General features: G+C 43.6%; 1 protein-coding gene across 4 annotated transcripts in view; it reads right to left on the bottom strand.

Annotated features, from left to right (window-relative positions):
- Positions 1-27,981, bottom strand: part of LOC115032807 (nesprin-2-like) — an 88,847-nt gene that overhangs the window by 18,763 nt on the left and 42,103 nt on the right. For all 4 annotated transcript variants that reach the window (XM_029484927.1, XM_029484930.1, XM_029484929.1 and 1 more), the window contains exons 3-6: positions 9,348-9,409; positions 7,541-7,636; positions 7,357-7,434; positions 7,176-7,268 (exon numbers count right to left, since the gene is read on the bottom strand). In XM_029484927.1, coding sequence (XP_029340787.1) covers positions 7,176-7,268; positions 7,357-7,434; positions 7,541-7,636; positions 9,348-9,409 — 329 coding nt within the window. The remainder of the gene's footprint in view (positions 1-7,175; positions 7,269-7,356; positions 7,435-7,540; positions 7,637-9,347; positions 9,410-27,981) is intronic.

Genomic DNA, 27,981 nt, shown 5'->3' with positions numbered 1-27,981 from the left:
AGAAGAAGAAGAAGAAGAAGAAGAAGAAGAAGAAGAAGAAGAAGAAGAAGAAGAAGAAGAAGAAGAAGAAGAAGAAGAAGAAGAAGAAGAAGAAAAGAAGACTGGACAGATAGCTCAGTGGTTAAGAGCCTACTGTTCTTCCAGAGGATGTGAGTTCAGTTCCTAGAAGTCACATCAGGTTGCTCACAATTGTCTTTAACTCCAGCTTGATGGGATCCTGCAGCCTTTTCTGACATATACAATGTATGCTCACACAGATACCCAAACATACACATAAATTTATATATATGTGTGTGTGTGTGTGTGTGTGTGTGTGTATTTATTTATTTAAGAAAAATAAAAAAGTCAAGAACTTAAAAAATAAAATGTCAGAGCCAGGGAGATGGCCCATCAGTTAAAAGCAAGCACATGCTGCTCCTGCATAGGCCTTTGATTTTGGTCTCAACACACATACCAAGTGGCTCCCAACTACCTATTACTTCAGCACCAAGAAGTCCAAAGCCCTCTTCAGAACCTGGAAAGGGCTTGTACTCACATATGCACATACCCACACAGAGACATTTGCATATATACCAAATAAAAATAAATAAGTACCATGAAAAATCAATCCCATAAGTAGTTTTAAAAATCGAAATATACACAGAGAAGAGTAGGGTCTGCGTATAACACAGGTGAAAAGTTTTCCTCCAGGGACAGTGAAAGTATGAAACTGCATGTTGACATATTTGCAGATAAACACACAAATTGATCTGAACATTTTGGACAACATAATATCCATTTAAAACTTAAAAGATACATCAATAACCACAGGAATATTTATTTAATTTTTCTCTCTATAATCAAGAGAATAGAATCAGTAATAATGTATATGCTAGATAAGGTGGCCTGTACCCAAAGTGCCAGTACTTAAGAAGCTGAAGCACAGTGATCATATAAGCCCAGAATCACCTAAGATCAGCCTGGGCCACACAGTGAGACTACGTGGAAACAGTACAACAACAATAGATGCAGCCCGCACCACTAACCTGGCCACGTGGCAAGCACTGATTGGATAGACATGGAGCATAAAATGGCAGAGCCACCGTTGTTTTCAAATGCCTCGCAAAGACCTACTAAAGAGCTGGGATGTGGCTCAGTGGCAGAGAGAGCCTGGGGCACTTAGAACGCTGAATGCTCATGGAGATTAGCATCTGCTGTTTTGGATAGTATAGTTACGGAATGTTTCCTTCAGGAGAGAAAACTGTTGAAGACTAGGGGTCCAACTCAGCAGTAAAACTCTGGACTTGCCTGTGGCAATCATATGTTTAACACCCAATGCCACGTTTTTTTCTTTGAGTTATTTTTATTTATCTTTGAGACAGAGCCTGGGATACCCAGGCTGGGTTCCCATTTACTATGGACCTGAAAGTGCCCTTCAACTGCTGAAGAACTTCCTCTCTCCTGAATGCTAAGACTCAGGTGTGTGCACCTCCCCTGGCTCCCAGCAAAGTCTACGCATACAATCAGAATGTTCTACAAAACAATTGATGAAATAGGATCAGAACATTGGCATAGGTGAAAAACAAGAAGTCCTGCCCCGTGCCAATATCCCCAAAATATCTTCTTATGTTGCTTTCTAGAATAGTCCTGTCCAGCAGAGCACTGTGTATGCTTTGTTTTCATTTTCTTCCGAATGTTTTCAGACAGGATTTCATGATGTAACCCTGGATGGTCTTAAATTCATAATCCTCCTGCCTCAGTCTCCTCAGTTCAGCGCTGGCATTGCAGGCATGCCTCATCAAGGTGTAAAAAGCAATGCCCATAAAAGTAAAATAATAATAATAATACATTCAAACTACATTAACATGACACATGTCCACTATTAAAAGATTAAAAGGCAAGCTACCAGCCTGAGAAGTTATTTCTAATTTATACACTCCAACAAAAGACTCCTATCCAGAATACATTTTAAAACTTCTATAAATTATTACATATAAGAAGCAAGGTTAATAAATGGAGATCTTCATCGGGTCCCTCCCCTTGCAGCTCAGGAAACCCCGTAGAAAAGAAGGGAGAATTGTACAGGCAGGGGGTGGGGGGTGGAGTTGAGGATATCAGGAGAACACAGCCCACAGAATAAGCGAAGCAGGCCTCATGGGGGCTCACAGAGACTGAAGCAGCAGTCAGGGGGCCTGCCTGGGTCTTCCGGAGGTCCTCTGCATATATGTGTGCTGTTAGCTCAGATGGTTTTTGTGGGGCTCTGAACTGTGGGAGGTGAGGGTGTCTGGATCTTCTGCCTGCTCTTGGACCCCTTTTCCTGCCACTAGGTTGCCTCGCTCAGCCCTGATGTTAGGGTTTATACCTAGTCTAGTGTAGCCTATTGTGCTGTGTTTGGTTGCTATCCCTGGGAGGCCTGCTCTTTTCTGAAAGTAAAAGGAGGAGGGATGGATCTGGGAAAGAGAGGAGGTGGAGGTGGGGAACTAGCGGGAGTCAGGGAGGGGAAAATAGGGTCAGGATGAATCGTATGGGAGAAGAATACATTTAAAAATAAAGGGCGGGCAGGAGAGATGGCTCAGCGGTTAAGAGCACGGACTGCTCTTCTGGAGGTCCTGAGTTCAACTCCCAGCAAACACATGGTAGCTCACGACCATCTGTAATGGGATTCAATGCCCTTTTCTGGAGTCTGAAGACAGCTAGAGTGTACTTGTAATTAATAAATAAATAAATAAATAAATAAATAAATAAATAAATAAGTAAATGAATGAATGAATAAATAAATAAATGAATAAATTTAAAGATATAAAGGCAAAGTTAAATAATATATATTGTACATATATATACACATATAAATATATATACATATATAAATATATATATATATACATATATATACATACACACACACACATATATGAGAGAGAGAGGGAGAGACTGTGTGAAAGAGAGAGAATATCTCACTAGAGAGAGAAAGAGAGAGAGAGAGACTATCTCACTATGTCACCCTGGCTGTCCTGGAGCTCTCATTGTAGACCAGGCTGACCTGGAATTCACAGAGATCTCTTGCCTCAGCCTGCCTAGTGCTGAGATTAAAGGCGTGTGCCACTATACCTGCCTTTAATGCCATCTATTAGGAAGGGCTGGAGTCAAGAGCATCCAGATTCTGCAGGGAATACAGTCTTTTTGTCAAGCTGGCAACATCTACTTGCCACAGCCCAAATGTTCTGTCATGGAACTTGATTCCCGTTAGGAATGCGATGTCTCAGAAGTAAGGAGGTTTGAGGGCTTTGCTCATGGGATTATTGCTTTAATGCTATCATAGACTCATGAGTTTATCATAAAGGAATGAACTACGACTGCGTTTCTTTCACTTCCCTCTTTCCATCCCTTTACCAATCCACCGGGAAGTGACAGAGCAGAGAGGCCATTGTCAGATGTCTTCTCGATTGTGTGTGTTTGCAATTGTGTGTGTTTGCGATTGTGTGTGTTTTGTTGGATGGAACCATTGAATCTAAGTGAATGCAGTAGGACACGGGCTGTGTGGGGTGTTGAAGAGAATACACTCAGAGCTGTCTCTGTGGAATTGACAATGCTAAGCTGCCTTCCAGCATACCCAGAGTGTAGGCACCTTTAGGAAAAGAGATTGGCCAGGATGCCAGCAAAGTTCTGTTTGTGTCCCAGACGGTGATAGCACAGGAATGCTTAATTTATGGAAATTCACTGCACTTTACTTATGAATTTGCACATCTTTCTCAGTGTGGCTTAGACCTTAAACATTGATTTAAAATAGTGTAACCAATGTCTAAAGCTTTCAAATTGCAAACCCTTTGTCATAATTCCTCTCCTAAAGATTTGCCCTGTGGGGCTGGAGAGGTAGCTCAGTGGTTAAGAGCACTGACTGCTCTTCCAGAGGTCCTAAGTTCAATTCCCAGCAACCACATGGTGGCTCACAACCACCTATAATGGGATCCAATGCCTTCTTCTGGTGTGTCTGAAGACAGCAACAGTGTACTCACATATATAAAATAAATAAATCTTAAAAAAAAAAATTGGCCTGTGAATTACTACAGTTCTACACAAAGGTTTTACCCTAAGGATATAATTGAAGTTACTTTTAATCAGAAATGAGAACCTTCTGGCTGTATACTTTACAGCCAATGCCATAAACTTCTAGTAAAGCATAAATAAATTTAGAGCAGTGGTTCTCAACCCATGGGTCGTGAGTCCTTTGGGAGTTTAGTGGGGTCCCTTAAGACCACTGAAAAACAAAGATATTTACATTATGATTCATAACAGTGACAAGACTATAGTTGTGAAGTAGCAACAAAATAATTTTATTGTTGGAGGTCACCACAACATGAGGAACTGTATTAAAGGGTCGCAGAATTAGGAAGGTTGAGAGCCACTGATTTGGAGGCAAGCTCATTAGAACAGCTTCAAACAGCATGGTAACGTGCCCCCATATTGTTGAGACAGAGCTGTCATCCAGTATCCATGGGGACTGGCTGCCATAGGGCGCAGGGAGCTGTAGGAAGATGCTCAGGTTCCTTACATTATGTGGCACATCCTTTGCATATAACCTATGCCAATTCCTAGTATCGTTAAGTCATCTCCAGGTTACCTATATATACAACACAATGCAAATGCTATGGAAAGGGTGGTTATGCGACATTACAGAATAATGCCAAGAAAAAAAGCACCCTTTTCCTTATGCAGGACCCATATATGACTATGTATTAATTCCTGCTGTATACAAAAAGATTGAACATTAAATTATTCTCAGATGACTATCCATGAGTAGTAGAATATAAATATTTTTATTCTCTCTTAACTTGTAATGAAAATTTTTTTTTTTTTTTTTTGGTTTTTCGAGACAGGGTTTNTCTGTGTAGCCTTGGCTGTCCTGGAACTCACTTTGTAGACCAGGCTGGCCTCGAACTCAGAAATCCGCCTGCCTCTGCCTCCCGAGTGCTGGGACTAAAGGCGTGCGCCACCACGCCCAGCTCTTTTTTTTTTTTTTNGNTAATGAAAATTTTAATTATTTAATTAATTAACCTAGAATGATATGGGGGTGGGAATAAATACCTAGAAACCATCCAAAAATGTTTAATTTTATTTTATGTATATGAACATTTTGCCTGCATGTATGTCCGTGTGCTGCATGCATGCTTGGTGCTCACAGAGATCAGCCAAGGGCCTTGGATCCCTGAAGTTACAGGGGATGATGAATGGACATTTGGACACTAAGAATCAAACCTAGGTTCTTAACCACTAAACCATCTCTCTAGCCCCAAACCATCCAATTTTACCTTACCATATTAGGTCCTGTTTTCTGTCTCTAATTCCACTTTCCTTCTCTCCCAGAGGAAAAGCTACACTCCCAAATTTAGTTCTCATCATCCACACACATATTATTTTGTTATAGCTACTAATGCATGCGATCCAGAAATAATACCCAAATTTTATATCAATTAGTTGTGCAATATTCTATGTCTTTCTAAATGAAGCAATTGTTCCCCAATACATCCATAATTATATAGTTATTTCTTAAGCAACAATAATAAGCTCTCTCTGTGCAGAGTCAGTGTAGGCTGGCATTGTAATGGTTAGTTCAAGATAAGACAGCGAACACTGGACAGTCACAGTCCAAACAACAGTAAAAGCATAGACCTGCCAACAAATTATTTTGTTTAAATGAAATTTGGACTCTAATTAAAATCCAAACAGGGACTCATAAAACAAATAAGAAATACTTTGAGAGTTGAAGCATCCTGAGAAGTCTGGAGATTTAGCGTATCCCCACCAGTAGGAAGGGTTTTCCATCTGAACTAGTCCTAGCAGAAAACAAACCCATGGTCTGCAGACATCCTTCCGCTCTTCCTCCTGAAATGTCTTCACAGCTCAAAGGAAAAATAAACAGCGTTCCTTCCTAGCCAGTGGGCCGGCCACGCATGCGCTGATATCCTCCTGAGAGGGTGTGGGATACTCAGTACCCACAGAAATTCCTGGGATCCCAGGGACTACTTTCCTTATCGTCTGTTTTTGTTTTGTCTGTGAGAGTGGGGTGGTTTGAATGCTTGGCCCACTCGGAGTAGCACTATTAGGAGGCGTGGCCTTTTTCGAGGAGGTGTGGCCTTGTTACAGGCAGTGTGCCACGGTGTGGGTGGGCTTTGAGGTCCTATGCTCAAGCTCTGCCCAGTATGGAAGACAGCCTCCTTCTGGCTGCCTGCAGAAGTCCGTCCCCTTCTGTGCTACCTATGGATCAAGATGTAAAACTCTCAGCTCCTCCAGCACCGTGTCTGCCTACATATTACTATGGTCCCTACCTTGATGATAACGGGCTGAACCTCTGAAACTGTAACCCAGCCCCAATTAAATTTTGTCCTTATAAGAATTGCCTTGGTCATGGTGTCTCTTCACAGCAACAAAACCCTAAGACAAACAAGGTCTTACTCTGTAATCCAGTCTGACCTGAAACTCACTTGGAAGCTCAGGCGAACCTTGAGCTCCCAGCAACCTTCCTACAACTTTCCTGCTGCAGCCTTCCAAAGCTGAGATTACAGGAGCGAGCCACCATACCAGGCTGTTTGTCTTCCTTTAAGGGGTCAGATGCATCAGTCTTTGTATCAGGGAGGCACTGGGTCAGTCCACAGTGCCAAAAGAACAGAGTGGAGACAAATGAAGAAGAACCAAGGTGTTCCCGAACAGTGAAGCAGAGTAGGCCACCTTCTAAGGACTCCAACCACACCCAAAACTCAGGAGGGAAGGAGAGGGCTCAGAGGAACTGCTGTGAAAAACCACAGGCCTGTCTATTCAAAGCTTCCCCTTCTCTATCTTCAATCTCAGCACTTGGGAGAAGAAAGTAGGTGATTTCTGTGCATTTGGGCAGCCTGATCTACATAGAGAGTTCCAGGCTAGCCAGGACTACATAATGAAATCCTGTCTTTAAAACAAATAAAAATTATATGTACATAAATATGTATGTGTATATACAAATATGTGTGTATATATAACTATATAACATATATATATATATGTTAATTACACACACATATTGGAAAAGCAGTCTTTGCCATATGTTCTCTACCTGTTGGAGATTCCAAGTCCTGCTTACAGAAGCAGCTGGGACTGAATGACCCGCAGGTCACACTGTTTCTTGTACACCAGACTAGTAATATTCCTATCACCAAAACACTTACATGAAAGTGCAGGATGATGGTCCAGATCAGGCCAAGGATAATGGACGGGTTTCCTTCTACAATGTCAGCAACATGGATATTTATTAGCTTGATCTGCAAACAGAGAAACACAGGTTAAGGGGAGCCAGCCTCCCACCGAGCCCGTCCCTCCTGTGAATCTGCAGGTGTGATTCATACGTACAGATCTGTTTTTCAGGAATGTCAGGGCATGTTCTATGTTGATTCTGCACTGGAATGTATTAGATCCTTTATCCCGAGGCTACAAATTCAAGCACATGCAATACTCAGAAACAGGAAGTACATTTAAAAAAAAACAAAACAAAACAAAACCAACCAAGTATCTTGTTACCATTTGACAATCTTACCAACTGCTGTCCGGAGAGGACTTCCAACAAGTCCAGGAGGACATGCCCCTTCTTAATGTCTGCGAATAAGTCAGATACAACTGAGGGAGCTGTGTGCTGCCAAAGAAGAGAAGAACAGTCATTTGCCAAGGGTTCAAAAATACCATTAAGCAGCTCCTATGTGAACTTTATGTCTTCAAAAACAGCTAAGATTCAGCGGGTGTTATCTTAAGAGAATGATACAGTCCTCACGAGTTACATTCCAAAGCCTGGCAAGACAGACTGTGAACCTGCTTTATCTCCTGGCTTATTCCCAGTTACACAATGCTCTTTCTGACTAGAGCTTGCATGGCCCTAAGCCTTGTGCATAGAGAGTACAGTCAGAGACACTCGGAATCAGGCCATAGTGACCCCGTGGGAGAGCAGGCTGCATGACTGAAGATGTGTCTCCCTTTGGTCAGAATGACATCCATTGTGTGGAACGGGCAGAGAGGAGGACAGAGGGTAAGAATCATTAATCAGACATCCAGGTTGCCTGAGGTTCTCAGCGTCACCGAGACAGAGGATGGAGTGCCATTTGGATTGAGGTCCCTCGGTCCAGACTGAGTTTGTGGCCCAGCACTGTCCCCTATCACATGTTTGACCAGGGGTAAGTCACAGGCATTCTCTATAGAAATCATACTTTCTCTCACATAGCAATACTGTAAAATCCTTTCGAATCATGAGGAAGGCTGGTAAAGTGAAACGAACCTGAAATCCTAGCACTAGAAGGCAGAGGCAAAAGAATGGCGAGGCCTATTGAGTCTACACAGTAACATCCAGGCCAATCAGAGTCTTATAGTAAGACCTTGTCTCAAACCAAGAAAGGAAGTGTGGCTGGAGAGATAGCTTAGTGCTTAAGAGCAGGTATGGCTCCTGAAGAAGATCCACGTTCAGGTCTCGGCACTAATGTTTGGCTGCTCAAACATTGCATCTCCAGGGCATCTGAGGACCTTTTCTGGGCTCCATGGGCACCTGTACGCATGGGTGAGTGTGCATACAAGTAAATAAAATTTTTTAAAGAAAATAGTCATAGGGAATTCAAGGATATAGCTCAATGGCAAGACAACTGCCTAGCACGGGAGCCTTGAACTCAATGCCCAGCAAAAGAACAGAAAGAACATGTAAGCCAGGCAGTAGTGCGCCCTTCTATAGTCACAGCTACTTGGAAACTAAGGCAGGAGAATCGCTTAGATCTGGGAGTTCAAAACCTGCCTGGTTAAAAGAGAGAGAGAAAAGTAAAAAAAAACCTCACCTCAAAATAAACAGTGCTCTAAGAGTGTGCTGTTCTGGAGGCTATGATTTTAAAACAATAGGTGCCATAGGCATTCCTCGTCGTCACACGGAGCAAGTTTAGGGTGGTGCCTGGCACCCGTCACTCAATACAAACATCATGCTGTTATTATGTCATTTGATGAAAGAAGTGTTATCACTCTAAATATTTTTACAGGATTGTCCAGCTCCTTCTCAGGTGCCTTTTTCTTGTTCCAGGAAAAAGTGACAGATATACCAGGGCATCAATGTGAGAGCACTCTCTTATAAAAAGACATTCATGACCTTCCCTGGGTCATCACAATGTCCCATTTTGCGCTGGTGTTTATCTGTTATCAACAGGGTTATCACAGAGCCCAAGCTGGCCTTGAACTCAGTATACAGCCAAGGCTGGCCTTGAACCCCTGACCCTCCTGCCTCCAGCACCCAGGTGCTGGAAATCCAGGCATTGACCACCCTGAGGTGAGAGCTTTGGGACTGAGGAAGCAACAACTTTCACAGCGTGATGTCACCTCACCTTTGCCAACTGTGAGTTTATCCAGCAGGTGAAGGTTTTCTTCTGAGTGTCCTCCTGCTCAGCTAGGGAAGAAGAGACAACAGTGGTCACAACATGAGAAGCTGTAGAGTCCTGAACTCATGGAAGCACCTAAAACCCCATCACCCAGGACGTGTGTCCACAGACTCAGTCAGATTCAGACTAAAGTTCAGATGTTCAACCAAAGACTGTTTCAGAAGCGGTCAATAATGTGATACAATTTTTCTTCAAGTCACAGTGCAACTGACCTGGAAGGATGGCTTTCGATGCTGTTCATTAACAAAAGAATTGAGATCTTTCACAGCTTTGCACTGTTCAACAGACTGTTAAGACTGAGAAGCACCCCTAGCCCCCAGCTCTGAATCACTCTGGGGCATCTGAGGATGTTTTAAAAAGGCTCACTGAGGTCCCTACAGTTCAGCATTGACACTGTATCAAGAAATTTATCACGTAAAATGCCCCAATATTGAGTAAACCATAGAGACCTAGGTTCAAATCTTGTCCCTATGACTGAGTGGCTATGCAACCTTGGGCAGCAACAAGGCAGTGATAAGCAGTCATCTCTGGAGGTTGATTTGAGAGGCAAATAATTCATCTAGTATGCCTGGCACAGACTGGCACATAGCAAACACAGCCATGCTCTCATTGAGCAGGCAGGAGTTGGAACTGGGGACAGAGTGGGCACTAGAATCTACCTCTCCTTCCTTATGGGCAGGTGACCCTGTTGAGCTTCCTTTAGCATCCCATCCCCTCAGCATCAAGCAGAAACCTTCCATTCTATGGGCTGAGCACACAAACACTGAGCTTCAATTCTTCCATTCTTCACCTGATGGACCGGTATAAACAGGAGCCAGGGCGTCCATTTCCGCCTCTGCCCAGAGGCTCATTTGGTCGCCATGTTTGGTCATAGCAATAGAAAAGTAACTAAGACACTCCCCCCCCACCCCCAGTGATGATCAGTGCCACCAGCACCCATTGGTACCCTCAATGCTGCCCAAGAGTGACAATGGGTACTTCTCTCCCACTCATGAACAGATGCATGGCAATTTCATAGTTCCTTCTTCAAACACCAATGTCTCTTCCCCAACTCTTCTTCTCTGCTAAGCCCTGTCTTTGTTGTTGTTTGTGTTGGTTCGTGTTAACTCGAAGCTTAACACAATCTAGAATCACTTGTGGGAGGGAATCTTAACGAGGAACCGTCTACATCAGGTTAGCATGTTCGTGAGGCATTACACTGATGCAGGAAGACCCAGCCCACTCTGGGCGGCAACATTCCTGATGAAGGGGAATCTGAACCACATGACACAGGAGAAAGTTAGAAGCAAGCAAGGATCCATTTACTCTCTTTGTGGTTGACTCTGGATGTGGGGTGACTAACTGCTTGAACTCCAGACTTAATCAACTAATGAACAAATAGGCCAAATAAACCCTTTCTTCTCTAAGTTGCTTGTTTTTGCCAGAATATTTTATTGCAGCAACAGAAATTGAGCTAGATAGAACACTGCTGGGTTGTTTTGTTTTGTTTACTGGGGGAGGGAGGGCAGGGTGCTTTTGTTTGGGTTTTTTTGTGCGATGATATCTCAAGGAGCCCAGACCAGCCTAAAATTCACTGTGTAAACTGGAAATAATGCTTGACTCCTAATCTCCTACCTCTGCCTCCCGAGTGCTGGGATTGTAGGCATGCTCCCCACGGGCCTCTGGTTTACACAGTGCTGGGGATTTAACGGAGGACTTCATGCTACAGCCCCAGCCCATGGGCTCCCTCTTTCCAAGACATCCAGCAAGCCACAGAGCACTCTACTCTGACCTAGAGGAGCACATCAACCAGCCTTGCTCAGACCATTGTCATCCCTCCTCTCGCTCACCAGTTCCTATCTCCGTTCCCTCGTGGAGGACAATTTCCCTCTCTTCTATTCCCTATCATCTTCTCCCCCAAGTCTCGAGCCATTCCCATCGGGATAAACACACCGCTAATTCTCCCTCTGGAAATAAGAACTAACTTCCCTTAGCACCCACTTCTGGTCAACCCTGCTTCATTGGTCTGCTGTCCCCAGGTCCTCTCCTTTCTCAGTGTGAAGTGGCCCCACACCAGTCTAGTCCTCACCATTGAACTGAGACTATTCTTTGTCGAGTCACCATGAGGCAAGGATCTCAGTGTTCCCTCTCACTAAAACCAACAGTTCATACTCAGCCTGTATCCCCCCAGATCACCTAGCAGCATCCAATTCAGAGAATGACTACCTCCCACTCTCAGGACCCACACTCCTGTTTTCTTCCTATTCTGATGGCTGTCTCGCCTCTTTATCACTCAATTCCTACCTAATACCTTGGGAAATCCTCTCAGGTCCAGCTTTAAAACCTCCTCTGGGACCGGGAAGAGAGCTGAGTCAGTAAGGTGTTTGCCTTGCAAGTGTAAGGATCCCGACTTTGGTTCCCAGAATTTACCAAGAAAAGGCAGGCATGGTGCTCCATGCTCTCAAGCCTAGAGATGAAGAGACAGGGACAGGTGGACTCCCTGACGCTAACTGGAAGCCAGTAAAAGACTCTGCCTTAATAGCAACAACCACACATACATAAACACATATGAACATGCATGCACAAAACATTCTAGATATCTCTATTTTTTACTATCTCCATTACACAACCCTGGGCTAAGTCACCTCCCCTGGGGCAACCGTAATATATATTCTTACAAGTGTGACACCAAACTTAGGACCTTAAAATGTTTTAAATTGATAACCCCCAGTTAAAGCAACATAAAAAAAGCTACAAGTTGGGGGGTGGGGGAGAAAAAAAAAAGCTACAAGTGCCGTGACTGACTACGGCTAGTCTTAGCTTTACTGTATTGCTTTTTTTCATCAAATCCATCTTCTTCTTCTTACAAGTTTACGTCAGCAACGGTACAATGACTGACACCTCATTGGGTGGTCAGCGATTATTAAACTAAACTGGGTTCCGACAAGCCAACTGGATTCTTCAGGGGTTTGTGAATTCATGCTTCTTATTTTAATTTTATTTTACAGAAAAGTTACAAGGGCCACAGTCCCCTTAACCAAGTCTCCTGGGATCTCAACAATGCGCTCTCAGCACTTTCTCTCTCCAGTTAGTAGATGATAAATAACTTTAAACAAGTGCTGCAAAACGCACCGAGAGGTCATTTCTCAACAGAGGGAAAAATACTAGAAAACAAAGTTTTAATTATTCCAAGATCAAATTACATGCACACAATGTACACTTCCCAAGCAAGAAGAGATCTGTCCTCCATAACTATAAAATAAAAGTTCAAAATAAAATTAAAAAAAAATAACAACAATAACAACAAATATCAACCTTCTTGTTTATCCCCCAAGGGACCAACAGAGAGTCTGCTATTCAGGAGATAACATACGGAAAAGGAGTCACCACGCAAGAACATTACTACATCCAGAAAGATGCTGCCTAACTCCGGGGGAAGGTGCAGGGGTGGAGAAAGAAGGGGATGCACATTAAATAACCCTGATGGAGGATCATGGCACAGAACCAGGTTCAGCAAGTGCATCCCCAGCCTCCGGAGTTTTAGTGCCCTGGGTTCATCTGTAAATCTCAGTCATTTGATCTCCATTCTGAAAAGAGGAGCTTTTATTTCATGTTCACTTAACAGTAGACAAAACAAGTCTTGAGGCTGAGTACCCTGGGGTCTCTGAGCTTTCCCAGGGTGGGAAAACAGACACCAAAATCGGGGTTTTCATTAGATGGTTGAAATCAGAGCAGCTTGTCTAATCGAAGGTTCAGCAAGGAATAACCCCTGACCCAGAAGCACAAACGTGAATTAAAAACAGTCAAACTGTTACAAAGAAACCTGGTTATCGCTGGCCTGATTTGTTTCAATGCCACAGAAATGGAGGGGGAGGGGGGACTGGTAGAAAAAGGAGCAGTCAGCGCCACCCCACAGGGGCACCCCCCACCCCACAGAGAAGCAATGCACAAAGGAACCTCCAGAAAAAAAAGGGGCTTGGAACATCCTCTGAGGCTTTGTAAAACTTACTGTCCAAACAAGAGAACTCTCTTCAACAGGGAAGTCAGAGCCCTTTAAACACAAGGACCCTTTACTCAAAGCCATCACAGGTACACAAAACACCTCTGCAGATGCTCCATGCCACCGATCCCTTACCCCAGATCTCACAAGTTTTCATCCTGTCTTGCCCTCAGTAGTACAGCTAATTCTGTAGGAACTAGAGCCAAGGGCTCACCCTGAGCCAGGAGACTTAGCAACCTTTTGTTCTTTTAAAGGCTGACCCATGGGGGGAACCAATAATTAAGAGCCACGTGCTTACCGCAACTTAATAAAAACCTTCTTAGGTTAGAGAATAGGACCTTTTAAACAGCAGATGGCAGTGGTGGGGGAAGGGAGAAGAAATGAAAAGGACTACTAGAATGACGTAATACAATGGTGAGTTTCTGTGGAAAATGCTAAGAAAATGGAACTTGATTTTGGAGACAAATAAGGGACATATGTGACCCACGTCAACATTAATGTAAGCCTCCATCATTATTCTTCAAAACTACTTGGCTGGATGAGAAGGGAGGCAAAGATTTTTCTCTTGGTAGCATTACCATGAAAATACACGTCACCCCACGGTTTGCTCCAATTCAGTCAGCCTTGTGAGGGCTGGCAACAGCATCCACTTAGCTGGGAGGGAATTGAACTGAAAACAAATTAGGAAAAACTTCAGGGTATAGATTTAAAGTTCCTTACAAATTAGCTCATTACGGAGCTACCATGGCTCCTGGGTCTCAGAAAAGTCCCAATGTCTTGCATAAGTTCACCTGAGAGGCTAACATGGAAAGTCCTCTTCACAGTAGGTTCAAAAGCAGTGCCACAAGGTCAAGGCACCACACAAGTGTCCTCTTCAGCCAAGAGCCATGAGGACAAAAGTGCCACATCTCCTGGAGCAATCGATCAACTCAACTGAAAGGACTACCGCATCCAGCCCCACACTCAGGACTTGGATCTTTCATTCCCTCATTAAAATCTGTCCATCATTTCGAAATTCCTTACTGAATAAATTATAAGTTCCTAGGCTAACATTCTCCACTAGTAATGTTTCTCTAAGCTACTTCTTTTATACACGCACATGCGTGTTGTGGGCTGGGATATGTGTGAGTGTATATGTACACATGCATGTGCGTGGAGGGGGGGCATTAGCAGTATTCTTCAAGACTACTCTTGTAGAGGGCCTGAGTTTGGTTCCCAACATCTACAATGAATTGTTCACAACTTCCTGAAACTCTAGCTGCCAGGAGATCCAACACCTCTGGCCTCCATAGGCACCTGAAATCATTTACACAGACACACGCACACAGACACAGACACACACACACACAGACACACACACACAGAGTTAAAAAATAAGTTTTATTTTTTCTTTTTGCTAAGATCTATGTCTCAGTCAGGGTTTCTATTGCTGTGATGAAACACCGTGGCCAAAACCAAGTTAGGGAGGAAAGGGCTTATTTGGTTTTTGTTTCTATATCACAATTCAGCAGCAAAGGAAGTCAGGACAGGAACTCAAGCAGGCCTGGAACCTGGAGGCAGGAGCTGATGCAGAGGCCATGGAGTGCTGCTCACTGGCTTGCTCCTCATGGCTTGTGCAGCCTGCTTTCTTATAGAATCCAGGACCATCAGTCCAGGGATGCCACCACCTGCAATGGGCTGGGCCCTCCCCCACTGATCACTAATTAAGAAAATGTCTTAAAGCTGGATCTCATGGAGACATTTCCTCAACTAAGTCTCCTTTCTCTGATGACACTGGCTTGTGTCATGTTGACACACAAACCCAGCCAGTACAATCTGAAATCACAAGTGTTTCAAAACAACCTAAGTGGAAATCAGAAATGTAAAAATTAAAAATTAACTTTACTCTTCAAAAATCCCACCTGCTTTTGAGACAGGGTCTTTCTGTTATAAAGTCGTGGCTGTCCTGGACTTCACTAGGTAGAGGCTGGCCTTGAACTTAGAGAGATCCACCTGCCTCTGTCTCTGATGCTGGGATTAAAGGCTGCCACCATGCTTGGCCAAAGTTCTCTTTTTTGCTCGGTGATAACAGCGACTCTTGCTCAGGGCTCTCTAGACTAACATGAAAGCAACAGGAACTTCATAGGGAAGGGCTCAGCTGAGCTGTTTACTGAGTTCCCAGCTCCTAAAGGAGCACTGAGTAGGCAGGAAGTACTCAGTCAGTATTCACGCAGTTCATGAGTGTTGATTCAATTAATGAAGATGAGGTAGCTTCATTTTCTTACACTGATAATTAAAAAGGCAAAGATTTAGGCACTGTGCTAGTTTAATTTTTGTCTTCTGTAACAGTGATAAACACTATGACCAAAAGCAACATATCTTATTTCATCTTATATTTCCAGGTCATAGTCTATCCCTGACAAGGTCAAGGCAGGAACTTAAGGCAAGAGCAAAGATTAAAAACTACAGAAGGTGGCTGCTTCTTGGCTTTCTCTTGGTGTCTGCTCGGCTTAGCTTTCTTATACAAGCTGAGATTCCCCGTCTAGGCATGGTTCTGTCCACAGTGGGCTGGGTCCTCCTACGTCAATCTACAATCAGGAAAATGCCCCCACAAAACTGCTCACAGACCAGTCTGATCTGGGCAAATCAGCAACTGAGACACCCTACTGTAACTCTGGGCTGTGTCAGGGTGACAGCTCAAGTTGACAAAGTAGCAAAGTCACAGTCCTCAAAGTAAAAGGCTAGCTGCTACATTGTAAGAAAAACTTTCAAATTTTAACTTTCCAAATACATAAAGGACAGAAGAGATATATACCCAACAGAAAGACAGAAGACATATATAACCAACAACAGAAAGACAAAAGACATACACACACACACACACATATATATGTATGTATGTATATATATATATATACATATATATATATATATATATATATATATATATATATGTATGTATGTATATATCTCCAACAGAAAGAATAGCACTGAAGATGTTTGCCTCAGGGAAAGAGAACAAATTGGTCTGAGGCTGTGGCTGGTTCAATGCTTCTCTAGGATGCTCAAAGCCCCAGCACCACATAAAGTAGATGTGGTACTGCACACTGAAAATCCCAGCACTGGGGAGGAAAGCAAGATAATCAGAAGTTCAGGGGTATCCTCAGCTACCTATGGAGTTTAAGGCCAGCCTAGAATACATGAGATTCTGTTTCAAAAAATAAATAAAATATAATTTTACAATATAAATATACATTTAAAAAACAACTTATGGGGCTGGCAAGATGGCTCAGTGGGTAAGAGCACTGACTGCTTTTCTGAAGGTCCTGAGTTCAAATCCCAGCAACCACATGGTGGCTCACAGCCACCCATAATGAGACCTGACGCTTTCTTCCGGGTGCGTCTGAAGACAGCTACAGTGTACTTATATGTAATAATAAATAAATCTTTAAAAAACCCAAGTTCTGGAACAGTGTGCTAATTATGATTTTATGTTTATGTGTGTGTGCATTTTAAAGGATAAAGCCTAACACTGTTTCTAGGTATTCAAATTATCTCCTGTTGCCTGTTTACTGGAGTTACAAACCTTAAGCTTCAGTTTCTCTCCTGCTCTGGGTAAAACCTATAAGGTTAAATAAACTTCCCTGTGTTTGTGTTTCCCTTTCCAGAGCTCCACATGTTGAAAATATGCTCAAAGCATTTGCTGAGTGACAGACAGTCACTATTACGATCAAGAAGCAGTCTTGTCATTGTATAAGGATCTTTTTGTCAATTTATACCAACCCTGTGCGTTTCCTCATTCTTTTTCTTTTCTTTTCTTTTTTTCTTTTTTTAAATAAGCCCTGGAGTGTGCTGCCTTCCAGTGTCCAGATGGATGTCCAGGCCAAAAGAGCTCCAAACCTCCCCAAGAATGTTTATGGCAACTGGTGACTTCATGACATGGGCATAAAGTGATAACACAATCTACCCCCCCCCCCATAACCAACTTGAGTCTATCAAAAATCACTTCATTAAAACAAAAGATGCAGGCTAGAGTGATGGTTCCTCAAGCTACCACCAAGTCTGATGACCTGAGTTGGACCCTTGGGTCTCATATGGTAGAAGGAGAGAACGAACTGGAACAAGTTATTTTCTGATCTTTGTACATGTGGGTGTGCACACACACAGACACACACACAATTAAAAAAAAATGAATCCTGTTATCCAGGAAATTCCACGGGTTTTGAGAGCTCTGTACCAGAAACAGGGCAAAAAAACAAAAAAACAAAACAAACAGTGGAGCACAAATGCCCCTGATATCCTTAGGCTATTGCGAGGGCCTTAGGAGCTCTGAGCCAATAATCATGGCAGAGAGCAAGTATGTATTTCTCATGAAGGCAGAGGCATAGGTTAATGGGGCCCAGTTGGGACACTTTAAAATAATATCCCCAGCTTATCCTTAGCTGGGCCTCTCACGGTAAGGATAATCAGGTTTGAACAACACATTTCAGCCATGTGTTCCAACAGACACCCAAAAGAATCATAACCTGTTATCCAACGCAGAGGGCATTAACCGGCCAAGTCTGCCTTGCCTGCTGTTTCTCATGGAGATAGAAACAAACAGGAGTAAATAAAGAAGCAAGTTGAGGGAAATCAAAGCACAGCACATATAACCCAGAGAAGAAAACTCTAAAGCCTTGGAAGGATAAAGAGGGGAAAGGCCTGTTGCTTAACTACAAAGTGGAAAAATTACACATTTTCTTGCAACCAGCTCTATGCAAGTAACTGAGAAAGGCAAACGGACACTTTCTGGGGCTGAGACCTGCCTTACTCACCCAGTAAGGCGAGTCCCAGAAGTAACTAACGCTGACAAACAGAACTCCCATGGGCCGCCTGCACAGCCACATCTCCACCTCAAACGCCTGCTTCACACCATCCCCCACAGAATCGAATTCATCCCCTTAGAAAAGCAGCCCCAGCCTGTGGAGCCCAGCATGCAGGACTACCTCAGACTTTGTCTCCAATGGCAACTCAGGATATGGTATCCTCCAGCCTCCACCAGCCTCAGGTCCAGCCACATTTGCCTCCTTCCAGATCCCGGTAGCTACCTCTTTCTTTACACTATCCCTCAGCTCTCCAGCTGGCCTGTTCCGTGCCCCATGAGCTCCAGCAGGATGTTGCTATGGTCAGACAGGTCTGCTCAGTGACTCTCCATGCTGTTCTCCACTCCGGCCAGGAATTCATAACCACACTTGGCTTTTACCCTTAGGAGGTAGGGTTAGGAGAGCTGAGACATCATACCCCTCAGTCCAGACACTTCTGGCTTCTAGTCTTCTGGACCCTTAACAAGCCTTAAGGCAGTCCTAGCTCCTGACCGCATCTCTAAGACTAGTCATATTCAGATCTTGGCCCCATGGCTCTATCTTGGAGGAAAGCAAAGGCAGCCAAGTTTTTATTTCCTGTCAGAGAGTCAGGGGGCATTTCACATTTGCTCACAAGTTACAGCTCACCTCAATCTATAATCATCGTTGAGGCTAAATCACCAGTTTTAGAGTCACATCACTTCTATGTAACCCTATATCTGTTATAATCCCATAGGTGTGCACTTGGGGAGACAGAGGCATGCACAAGTCTCCAGATGTCTTCCCATCAGTAACATGGGGCAATAATACCTACTTCAGTCATTACGAGGCTTTACTGTACTGACCTAGATTAGAGTCAGAAAATTACAATAAATTGGCCTTATAGGATCTGTGGTCTAGCTTTATAAATAAAGTTTTATTTGATCACAGACACACTCATATTTTCCCGAGTTGCCTGAAGCTGCTTTTATGCTTAAAGCAACACCTCAGATAGTTATCAGAGACTTTGTTGTACTTAAAGATTAAAATATTAACATCTAGCCCTTTGCAGAGCTGTTTATCAGTTCCTGGTGTGAACAATGCCTAGTCTATGCAAGGAAACATTAGTGGTTATATGGAAAACCGAATGCTTAGTGAAAGAAACCAGTCGTGAGAATATCACAAATTGTACGATTCACTTATATGACATGCCCAAATAGGAAGTCTCTGAGGGATACAGTGATGGGGGTACGGTAGCTAAAACCAATGGTATGCTTTCCAGGGCACCGAATAAGGTCTAAAACCTGAAGTGATGATGGTCTGCCCAACTCTAAGAATATCTAGCTCATTATTTCAAACAAGTAACTTAAATTATATGTCAATTTTTATTTTTAAGTCTTTTCTTTTGTTTGAGGTAGTGAGACCAGGGTCTCACTGTATAGTTCTGACTGGCCTGGAACTTCTTATGCAGACCAGGCTGGCCTTGAACTGTCCTACAGACCTGTCTGCCTGTCTCCCCAGTTCTGGGATTAGAGGCATTCAAGCCACACTAGCTATCTTTAACCTTTTCTGCAATGCTGGGGAGCCAACCCAGGGCCTGGGGTATGCCACGTGAGTGCTCCTATAGCCCACGAATACTATGGCATATTATATCTTAATAAAGTTTTAAGTCCTGGAGTTATCTGACTAGACACTTGCATCTCCTCACTAGCTACAGGGCTAATGTCTATGGCCATGTCTGATTTTGCTTCCTGGTTTAGTTTGGGAGTTTTCTGCTTTTTATTTTTGTATTCTGGTCTTTTGCGCACCTGTATCTCTGTGTATCATGGGCATGCCTCGTGTCCCAGAAGCCAGAAGTGGGCATCAGAGCTCCTGGAACTGAAGGGACAGATAACTGTGAGGTTGCACATAGCTTCTGGAAGAGCCGGCACTCTTAACCAAGGAATCATCCCTCCTGCACAGTGGTTTCCCATTTCACCTGGATGGCACAGAGTTTTTCATGCTATAGGTATTTAAATAGTTTGTTACAGGAACAGTTAAATGGCCGGGGAGAGAGAGAAGGAGAGAGGGGCCGTGTTGCTATTTCCACAACGGATACAGAGGTGTGAGCGCCTAGTTTGACAGGAAATTAAACAGCCTGTGATTTCTACATTGAGCCTTTATAGGTGACACCCGAAAGTTTGTGCTGACACAGAAGTGAGCCACACCCTTGTGTAAACAGCCTTGATTTTACTCTAAGCCCTTTCCGCCCTCCCTGGAATATCGCTCCTGGCTGTCTGAGTGAGCAGCTGAGCCTACAACACAGACACAACGCCCAACGTCTGACAATCCTGGGCCGCTCAATAAATATCAACAGAATAACTGTTAGAATAAATATTACTATATTTTTTGATACAGATGTAAAACCCTTTACTAAGGCTTCTTATCTACATCTTATCATCAAATAAAACTGAAACCAACTCCTGTGAAAGCCAAAGTGAGCGAGCCTGAACTCCTCCTGAGACCCAATCCCAGCATGACTGAGCTGACTTCAGAGGTCCAAAGTCCCAGGCTGCCCTGGACTGCCTGTGATTTCAAACAGGGATTCTCACTCCAGAAAACCAGCATGGTAGTTAGGGTTCAAGCACAAGTTTCTGGGTTCTGTCTCACGGAGATTCTGATGCATGGGTTCATAGACCTCACTTTGGGGAATATCTCCCTAAACCTATTTGGACAATTTTACACACAATTCATTATTGAGACAACAGAGGGGAACAGGATAAGCCATCCAGGATAGTGTGGTAATAATCCACCAGGTCATTAATCTAATGTATATCAACACGCATCTGTCATCCACACAGATGTCCTAACACACACCTAGAGGGCCTATGACTGCTTGCCAGAACCGGTCAAGGCCAAGAGTAAGGGAAGAACTCACGGTGAGAACCATGAACCAGGACAGCATTCTCCAAAAGCATGCATGTTTGGGGAGGAAACAGACAGGAGAACTGGGGTCCTGAGAAGATAAAGGTCTTCTTTCCCTCTCCACTGAAGCATTGAGCCTCCATCAGCCTAGCCCAGAGTTCACTTCTCTTAGAGAACTTGAAATCCAGATGTGTCTGATTTTAAAAGCCCATGTTCATGCCTTTATTGTTCAGCTGAAATGTCAAACCCATGCCTACCCCAGCTACCATCCTTCTCTCTCTCCAAGCCCAAAATTATTTATCTTTGGTTTTTCTGTTTTTGTTATTGTTGTTTTATTTTTTTGTTTAGGTTTGGGGTTTGGTTTGGTTTGGTTTGTTTGTTTTGAGACAGTCTCAAAATAGCATTGAACTTGCTATGCAACTGAGGAATTCCTGGTCCCCCTGACTTTCCCTTTGAGGTGCTGGAATTATAGGTGCTAGGATTCCTAGCATCCCCATTTCTGCAGTGCTGGGGAGGGAACCTGGAGCTTCATGCACAGTAAGTGAGCAGTCTACCAACCCAATTACATGCTCAGCACGGCTCCCAAACTTCTTTAATGGACTGTCTTGCCTTCGCTTCCTTAGTACATCTGCTCTCTAAGTTGGTAAGCCACAACTCTTCCATTTAGTGATCAGCTAGGCCACCTGTAACAGACCCCATGCCTGCAATGGGTCCTTCTCAGTACTCCTTAGACATCTGAAGGCATTAGACCCTCTTTTCCCACCCTCCCCTTTCTTGGACGGTGCTTCTCCAGTGTGACCCTCAGATCCACATTCACCTGGGTGTCGGCCTTCTCAGGACATGCTTCTCTGACCGCTCTAGGCTCGTTTGGCTTCTTCCTATCTCTGTCATAGTCTACCTGGGCCCCATCTCGTTTCTTAAATAATCTCATCTACTCCAGTGGTAGAGGTTGCTCCCTCTGATGGCCTTCAAGACAATAAGTACCCTCAGTTAGGTTGCCATCTCTCTGAGCCTCCTGCCTGTCTAGCTGACTGCTCTTTGGGTAGTTCTAGTTAGTTGTTCCATAGTCACCTCCAACTCAACATTTCCAATACTGAGTCATCTCTAACCAACTCCCTTCCTCCCCTGCATTGTTGACAATGAACAGTTCCATCATCCACTCCATTGCCCAAGAAGAAAACTGAGAGTCTTGGATAACTTCCTTCTTCCTAACTCTCTTCTCCCTTCTCAGTCCATCAAAAAGCCCTGATACCTGCCTGTTCAGTAACTGTTGAATACCCCTTTGTCTCCATTATGACTGTTACCTCCACATCAGGCCACCACTACGTCTCAGCTGGATCATCATGACATCCTTTAGGCAGTCTTCCTCTCTGCCTCCACACTGGTTCCCATGAAGACGCCCCATAATGTAGCCTGGGGGAGTTTACAAAGCTAGGTATGTGTAAGAGTCTACCCAATCATTCAATTGTTCCCTTTAGACTTAGCAAAAGCCCCACCTCTGTGTTGCTTCAAGGCAGTGAGAGTTTCATCCCTCCATGACTCTTCCATACTCTGGTCCATCCATCTGTTTCCATGACAACGCATTCAGCCTCCCCTCTGTTCCTCCTTATGCTGCTGCCACTGCCCTATACACTCTTCTCATCCTCACTCAGGAATCCTTCCTATTGCAACCCTCCCCTGACTTTTAGTTGGGGTGAGGTAACCCCCAACTTCACTCTTCCATAGTACAACTCTTGCCTCTCTCAGCACTTATCCCTCTATACTGATCCTGTCTACATGCTTTCAGGGGCTTCTGTAATCAAAAAAAAAAAAAAATCAGAAAAATATGTGCCATGTACAACCCACACATGTTCAGCTAAGCGTCTTACACACAACACATACACAAAAATATGTGCTGTGAGCTAGACATAGCAGCTCATGCCTGTACCCTAGCACCAACTGGAGCAGGAGGATTGTCCTAACTTTGAAGTCACTCTGGGCTATAGTGAATACCAAACAGGTCAAGGCTACATAGAAGATCTTGTCTACAAGTTAATTATTAATTAATTTTAAAATGTTAAATAGTGAATAAACAAGTAAATAAATCAAACCCTAAGAGTAAATTAACCTATACTTAGAAGTAGAGCAGAGCTCTGAGATGACTTGGTGGGTAAAGGCACTTGTGGCCAAGCCTGACAACTTGAGTTTGATCCCAGGTCCCACAAAGTAGAATCAGAAAACTAGCTCTACATATATTTTTTTTTCATTCACCCCACACATCCCCTGATCCAGACCATGACACCTCCCCTAAAACACTCCAAAAACATCCTAACTGGCTCGCTCTCTCCTCATCCTTCCAGGTCCCTCTCCATGCAACAAATGCAATGACCTTTTAAAAATATAAATCAGATTATGTTACTCCCCTAGCTAAGAGCTTCCAACCCAGGCATGGTAATGGGAGCATACAATCTCAGCAGTCGGGAGACTGAGTCAGTAGCACCACTGAAACCCAAGTGTTCTAGGCTAGCCTGGGAAATATACTGAGAACCTGTCTCAAAAACAAACAAAAAGGCCTAGAGTGGTTTCCATCCATAGACTTTACCTCAAAACTGTCACATTTCTTCCTGATGCATGTCTGCCTCGCCTGGCTTTCCAGCTTGTTGTGTGCCTCCATCTCAGAGTCTCCCCTAACTTTACAGGATCATACTGGACAGTTTTCAGCCACTCCACACTGACGCCCTCTCAGATTTGGTTTGCATTTAATCATTATTTTTATTAACTTGTGTGTGCATCTGTGTGTGTGTGTATGTGTCCGTGTGCTCATGTGCACGCGCACGTATGTGCAAGTCAGAGGACAACTTGAAGAATTGGTTTTCTCCTCCCGCAGTGTGGATCCTGGGAACCAAACTCGGCTCTTCCGGCATGATGACAAGCACCTTCATTGAGCGATCCGTGTTACATCATCAGTCCTGAACTCTCTCTCCGTCTTGAAGAAGACTTCTCAGAGACAAAGAAGTCATCTGTGCTGGCGGGTTTTATGTCAACTTGAAACAAGCTAGCGTCATCTGAAAGGAGGAAGCCTCAGTTGAGAAAATGCCTCCATAAGATCTGGCAATAGGGCTTTTTCCTGATTAGTGATTGATGAGGGAGGGCCCAGACAACTGAATGTGGGACCATCCCTGGGCAGGTGGTCCTGGGTTCTATAAGGAAGCAAGTTGAGGGAGCCATGATGAGCAAGCCAGTAAGCAGCACCCCTCCGTGACCTCTACATCAGTTCCTGCCTCCAGGTTCCTGCCCTGCTTGAGTTCCTGTCCTGACTTCCTTCAATGATGAACAGTGCTGTGGAATTATAAGCCAGACCAATCCTTTCTATGCCAACTTGCTTTGGTCCTGATGTTTCATCACAGCAATAGAAGCCCTAACTAGGACATCTTCCAAGCACTATCACAAAATCCAGCTAATTGGCGTAGCATTTGCCACGTGCTCACATTTTTCCTGCTTGGTATCTAGTCTTGGCTATAGTGTGATCCTTTCATGTCCATTCCTCATAATATGCCAAATGGGTCCAGCACTGTTCACCTGGGAATGTGACTCTGAGAAACACCATCTTATGTAGTGACAAGAGAGGTGTCCCTTTTGATGTTCCCTGGCTTTCTAGATCTACATACAAGCTCCGTGGGTTTATGAGTTGTTCAAAGCATACCTGGGTTTTCATCTCAATGTTAAATTTGAATTTATCCAGACTTTGGAAGTGCCTTGGTCTGAAGATACCAATCCCTCCTGGAAGTTCCGCCAATAAAATATACAAACAGGAAAACTAATTCCTACTATAGAAAAATCCTACTCATGGGGCCAGAGAGATGACTCAGTGGTTAAGAGCACTGGCTCTTCTTCCAGAGGACTCTAGTGCCCACATAGTAGGTCACAACCATTTAGAATTCCAGTTCAAAAGATTCAACATCTTCTTCTGGCTTCTGCAGGCCAGCCACACACATGGTATATAGACATGCAATGTAGGCAAACCATTCATACACATAAAATAAAAATAAATAAACTTTTAAAAAATCCCACCTCAGCCAAACGAAAGGTTAACAGCCAATATTTTGGAAAGACATTGAATACTTCTCAAACTTGCAAAGGGCCGTTTGTGCTCTGCCTTTGAGACAGGCAGCCTGCACCTTGTAATTTAGCACCGTGATCCAGCTAACAATTGCCTGCATTGTAAAGGCAGGGAAAATGATGCAGGACCAGCGAGGTGTGCAGTAGGATTCCTTCCAGTGCCTTCTCAGGTTTTCACTCAACACACATCCCAAACGCTCAAATCCAGAAGAGACTATTTGTCTATGTCCCCCAAAGAGACACATAGAGAGCTTAAACTATTCATTTGTCTGACAATTCACAATTTATTTTTTTCTACCACATTCAGATGACCATAAACACACTAAGTGAAGGGCATGGAGATGGCCCAGTGGGTAAGGTACTCGCCACCAAGCCTGAAGACATCTGAAACCCAGGACCTACATGGTAGCAGAAAACCAACTCCCTCAGCTTGGCCTCTGACCTCCATATACACATCATTGCTGTATACACACATGCACACATGGACACACACACACAAAATACATGTAAAAAATTCTTTAAAAAATAAATAAGATTCTTTGAATTAAAGAAAATAAAAGAAACCAGGCGCGGTGGCACACGCCTTTAATCCCAGCACTCGGGAGGCAGAGGCAGGTGGATTTCTGAGTTCGAAGCCAGGCTGGTCTACAAAATGAGTTCCACAACAGCCAGAGCTATACAGAGAAACCCTGTCTTGAAAAACCAAAAAAAAAAAAAAGAAGAAGAAAGAAAGAAAGAAAAAAAAGGAAAAAAAAATAAAAGTGGAGACTGGCCAGAGAGAGACCTGAATCAGTCTCTGGCCTACAGTACACACAGCAACACTAACAAGTGCATACACCATTCATAAGCATAGGCACTCTTGAACTCCAGCTGTCCCGTACAACGTAAGCACACGTGGGTTACTTTTACCAAAATTTTCCTAAATGATTTAGAAAAACAGCGTCATTCGGAGAAACTGCAATCACCAGCATTAGAAGCGGATACAAAAAAGAGTATGGAAAAGACACTTTTTTTTTAAATCCCCACATTTCTGACCATTAAATCACAGACCCAACTCATCAAACACATACAAATTAATGTGTTGTATCAGTCCCTGATTGCTCATTTCCATGATGAAAGCCTGAGTTTCCCTACTCCAAGCCCAACCCCCCCCCACACACACACACACTCACGCACGTGCACACGTGCACACTCAGAAAACTTTGCATCTCTCAGGGGGCTTTAATTAAAAGGGATTTTTTTTACTTCTATAAGCAATGAATGAGATCTTTGTTAACCCACTTTAACAAGGTTCTAAATGACCCTGGATTTATCTTGCCCTAGTTTTCAAAATGTAGCTGACCCAGAATAATGCAAGCTCCAAATTCCTTCAGAAAACAGAACCAGAATTCCCAGAAGCCAAAGCTATACATGCAACCCAGGGGGCGGGAATGCTTTTCTTAAAAACACTATTATACAAGCATTACTAGAGAAAAACATTTTCTTTTTTTTTTTTTTTTAATTTTCCATTTAGTCAGAATTTTGTTTCATTTTGGTGTTTTGTTTGTTTGTTTGTTTGTTTGTTGTTTGTTTTTTGAGAGAAGGCCTCTTTATGTAGTCCTGGCTTCCCTGGGACTCGCTTTGTAGACCAGGCTGGCCTTGAACCCATGTGGATCCAAGCCTGCCTCTGGGATTAAAGGTGTATACCACGACTGCCCAGCAAGTCAAAATATTTTTAAGAGTGCGGAACTTCGTAATGCCAAAGCAAACAACATTCCAAGAAAATACTTTTGAAAAGATAATATGATTATCATGAGCTTTCTGGCGGGCTGTTGTTGCAGATCAACACTAACAGTTAGTAAAGAACTATAATTTATTTTCCCTGGGTAAAATAATGATCCAGCCAGGAAAAAAAAAAATCCACGAGATTACCTGCTTTCTACAGAGTAAGCAAGCAGTAGGAGCCAGCGAGGAAAGTCATCTTAGTACTTGGGAACACATTTCTTCCTTTGCTTCTCTTTGTCTATCACATCCCCAGCCCTCCCCACCAAGGTCTCTGGTATAAAGGAACAGAAATTCTCCCTAGAAGCCTTCCTCCCAATCCTGTTTCTCTTTCTCAGACATCAGGAGTGCGTTCTCACAGCCCTGAAGTAGAACAGATTTCCTCCCAGAAACACAACATTACCAACGGCCCTGACCCCGCCTCGCGTCACAAGTCACCCACGTGGCTCACCCGATTTGGCACCACGCACAGAGAACTACTCTGCTCTTGGGGACCTTATAGACTTTATTTTTGTTTGTGGAGGTTTCGATTTTTTTTTAAATTACATTTATCTATGTGTGTGTGTGTGTGTGTGTGTGTGTGTGCGTGCACACATCACAGCGTGCACATGTGGAGGTCAGAGGATAACTTGTGAGAGTCGGTTCCCTATTTCTCCCAGGGGTCAGAATCAGATCATCAGGCTGGGTGATAAGCACTCTTACCTGAGCCATGTTGACCGCCTGAGACCTTGGTTTTGTATACCAGAGTGGCCACTCATTCATTATACAATTGTTTACTGGAAGCTTAAATAATTCAGGAACATCACTAGAGTGAGGTCACTATGAGAACCACACACGCAGGATGTCTGTCGGACACTTACAAGACTCAGAGAGATTATCGAAGCAAGTGACATCTGAAGCCAAGAATGAGTTCAGTAATTCCAAGCAATAAGACTACAGGTGTGCCTCTGGGATAATAAACAGGCGCGCAGCGCGGCCCCATGCTCAGAGTATGTGGTACTGAGGTCAATCCCAAGGCTTCATTCATGCACGTCCTTCA

Source organism: Mus caroli, chromosome 12 (assembly GCF_900094665.2).
Source record: "Mus caroli chromosome 12, CAROLI_EIJ_v1.1, whole genome shotgun sequence".
In the NCBI taxonomy this organism is placed as follows: Eukaryota; Metazoa; Chordata; class Mammalia; order Rodentia; family Muridae; genus Mus; species Mus caroli.
The sequence above is the reverse complement of the archived record's forward strand: the minus strand, read 5'-3'. Positions and strand labels throughout refer to the sequence as shown.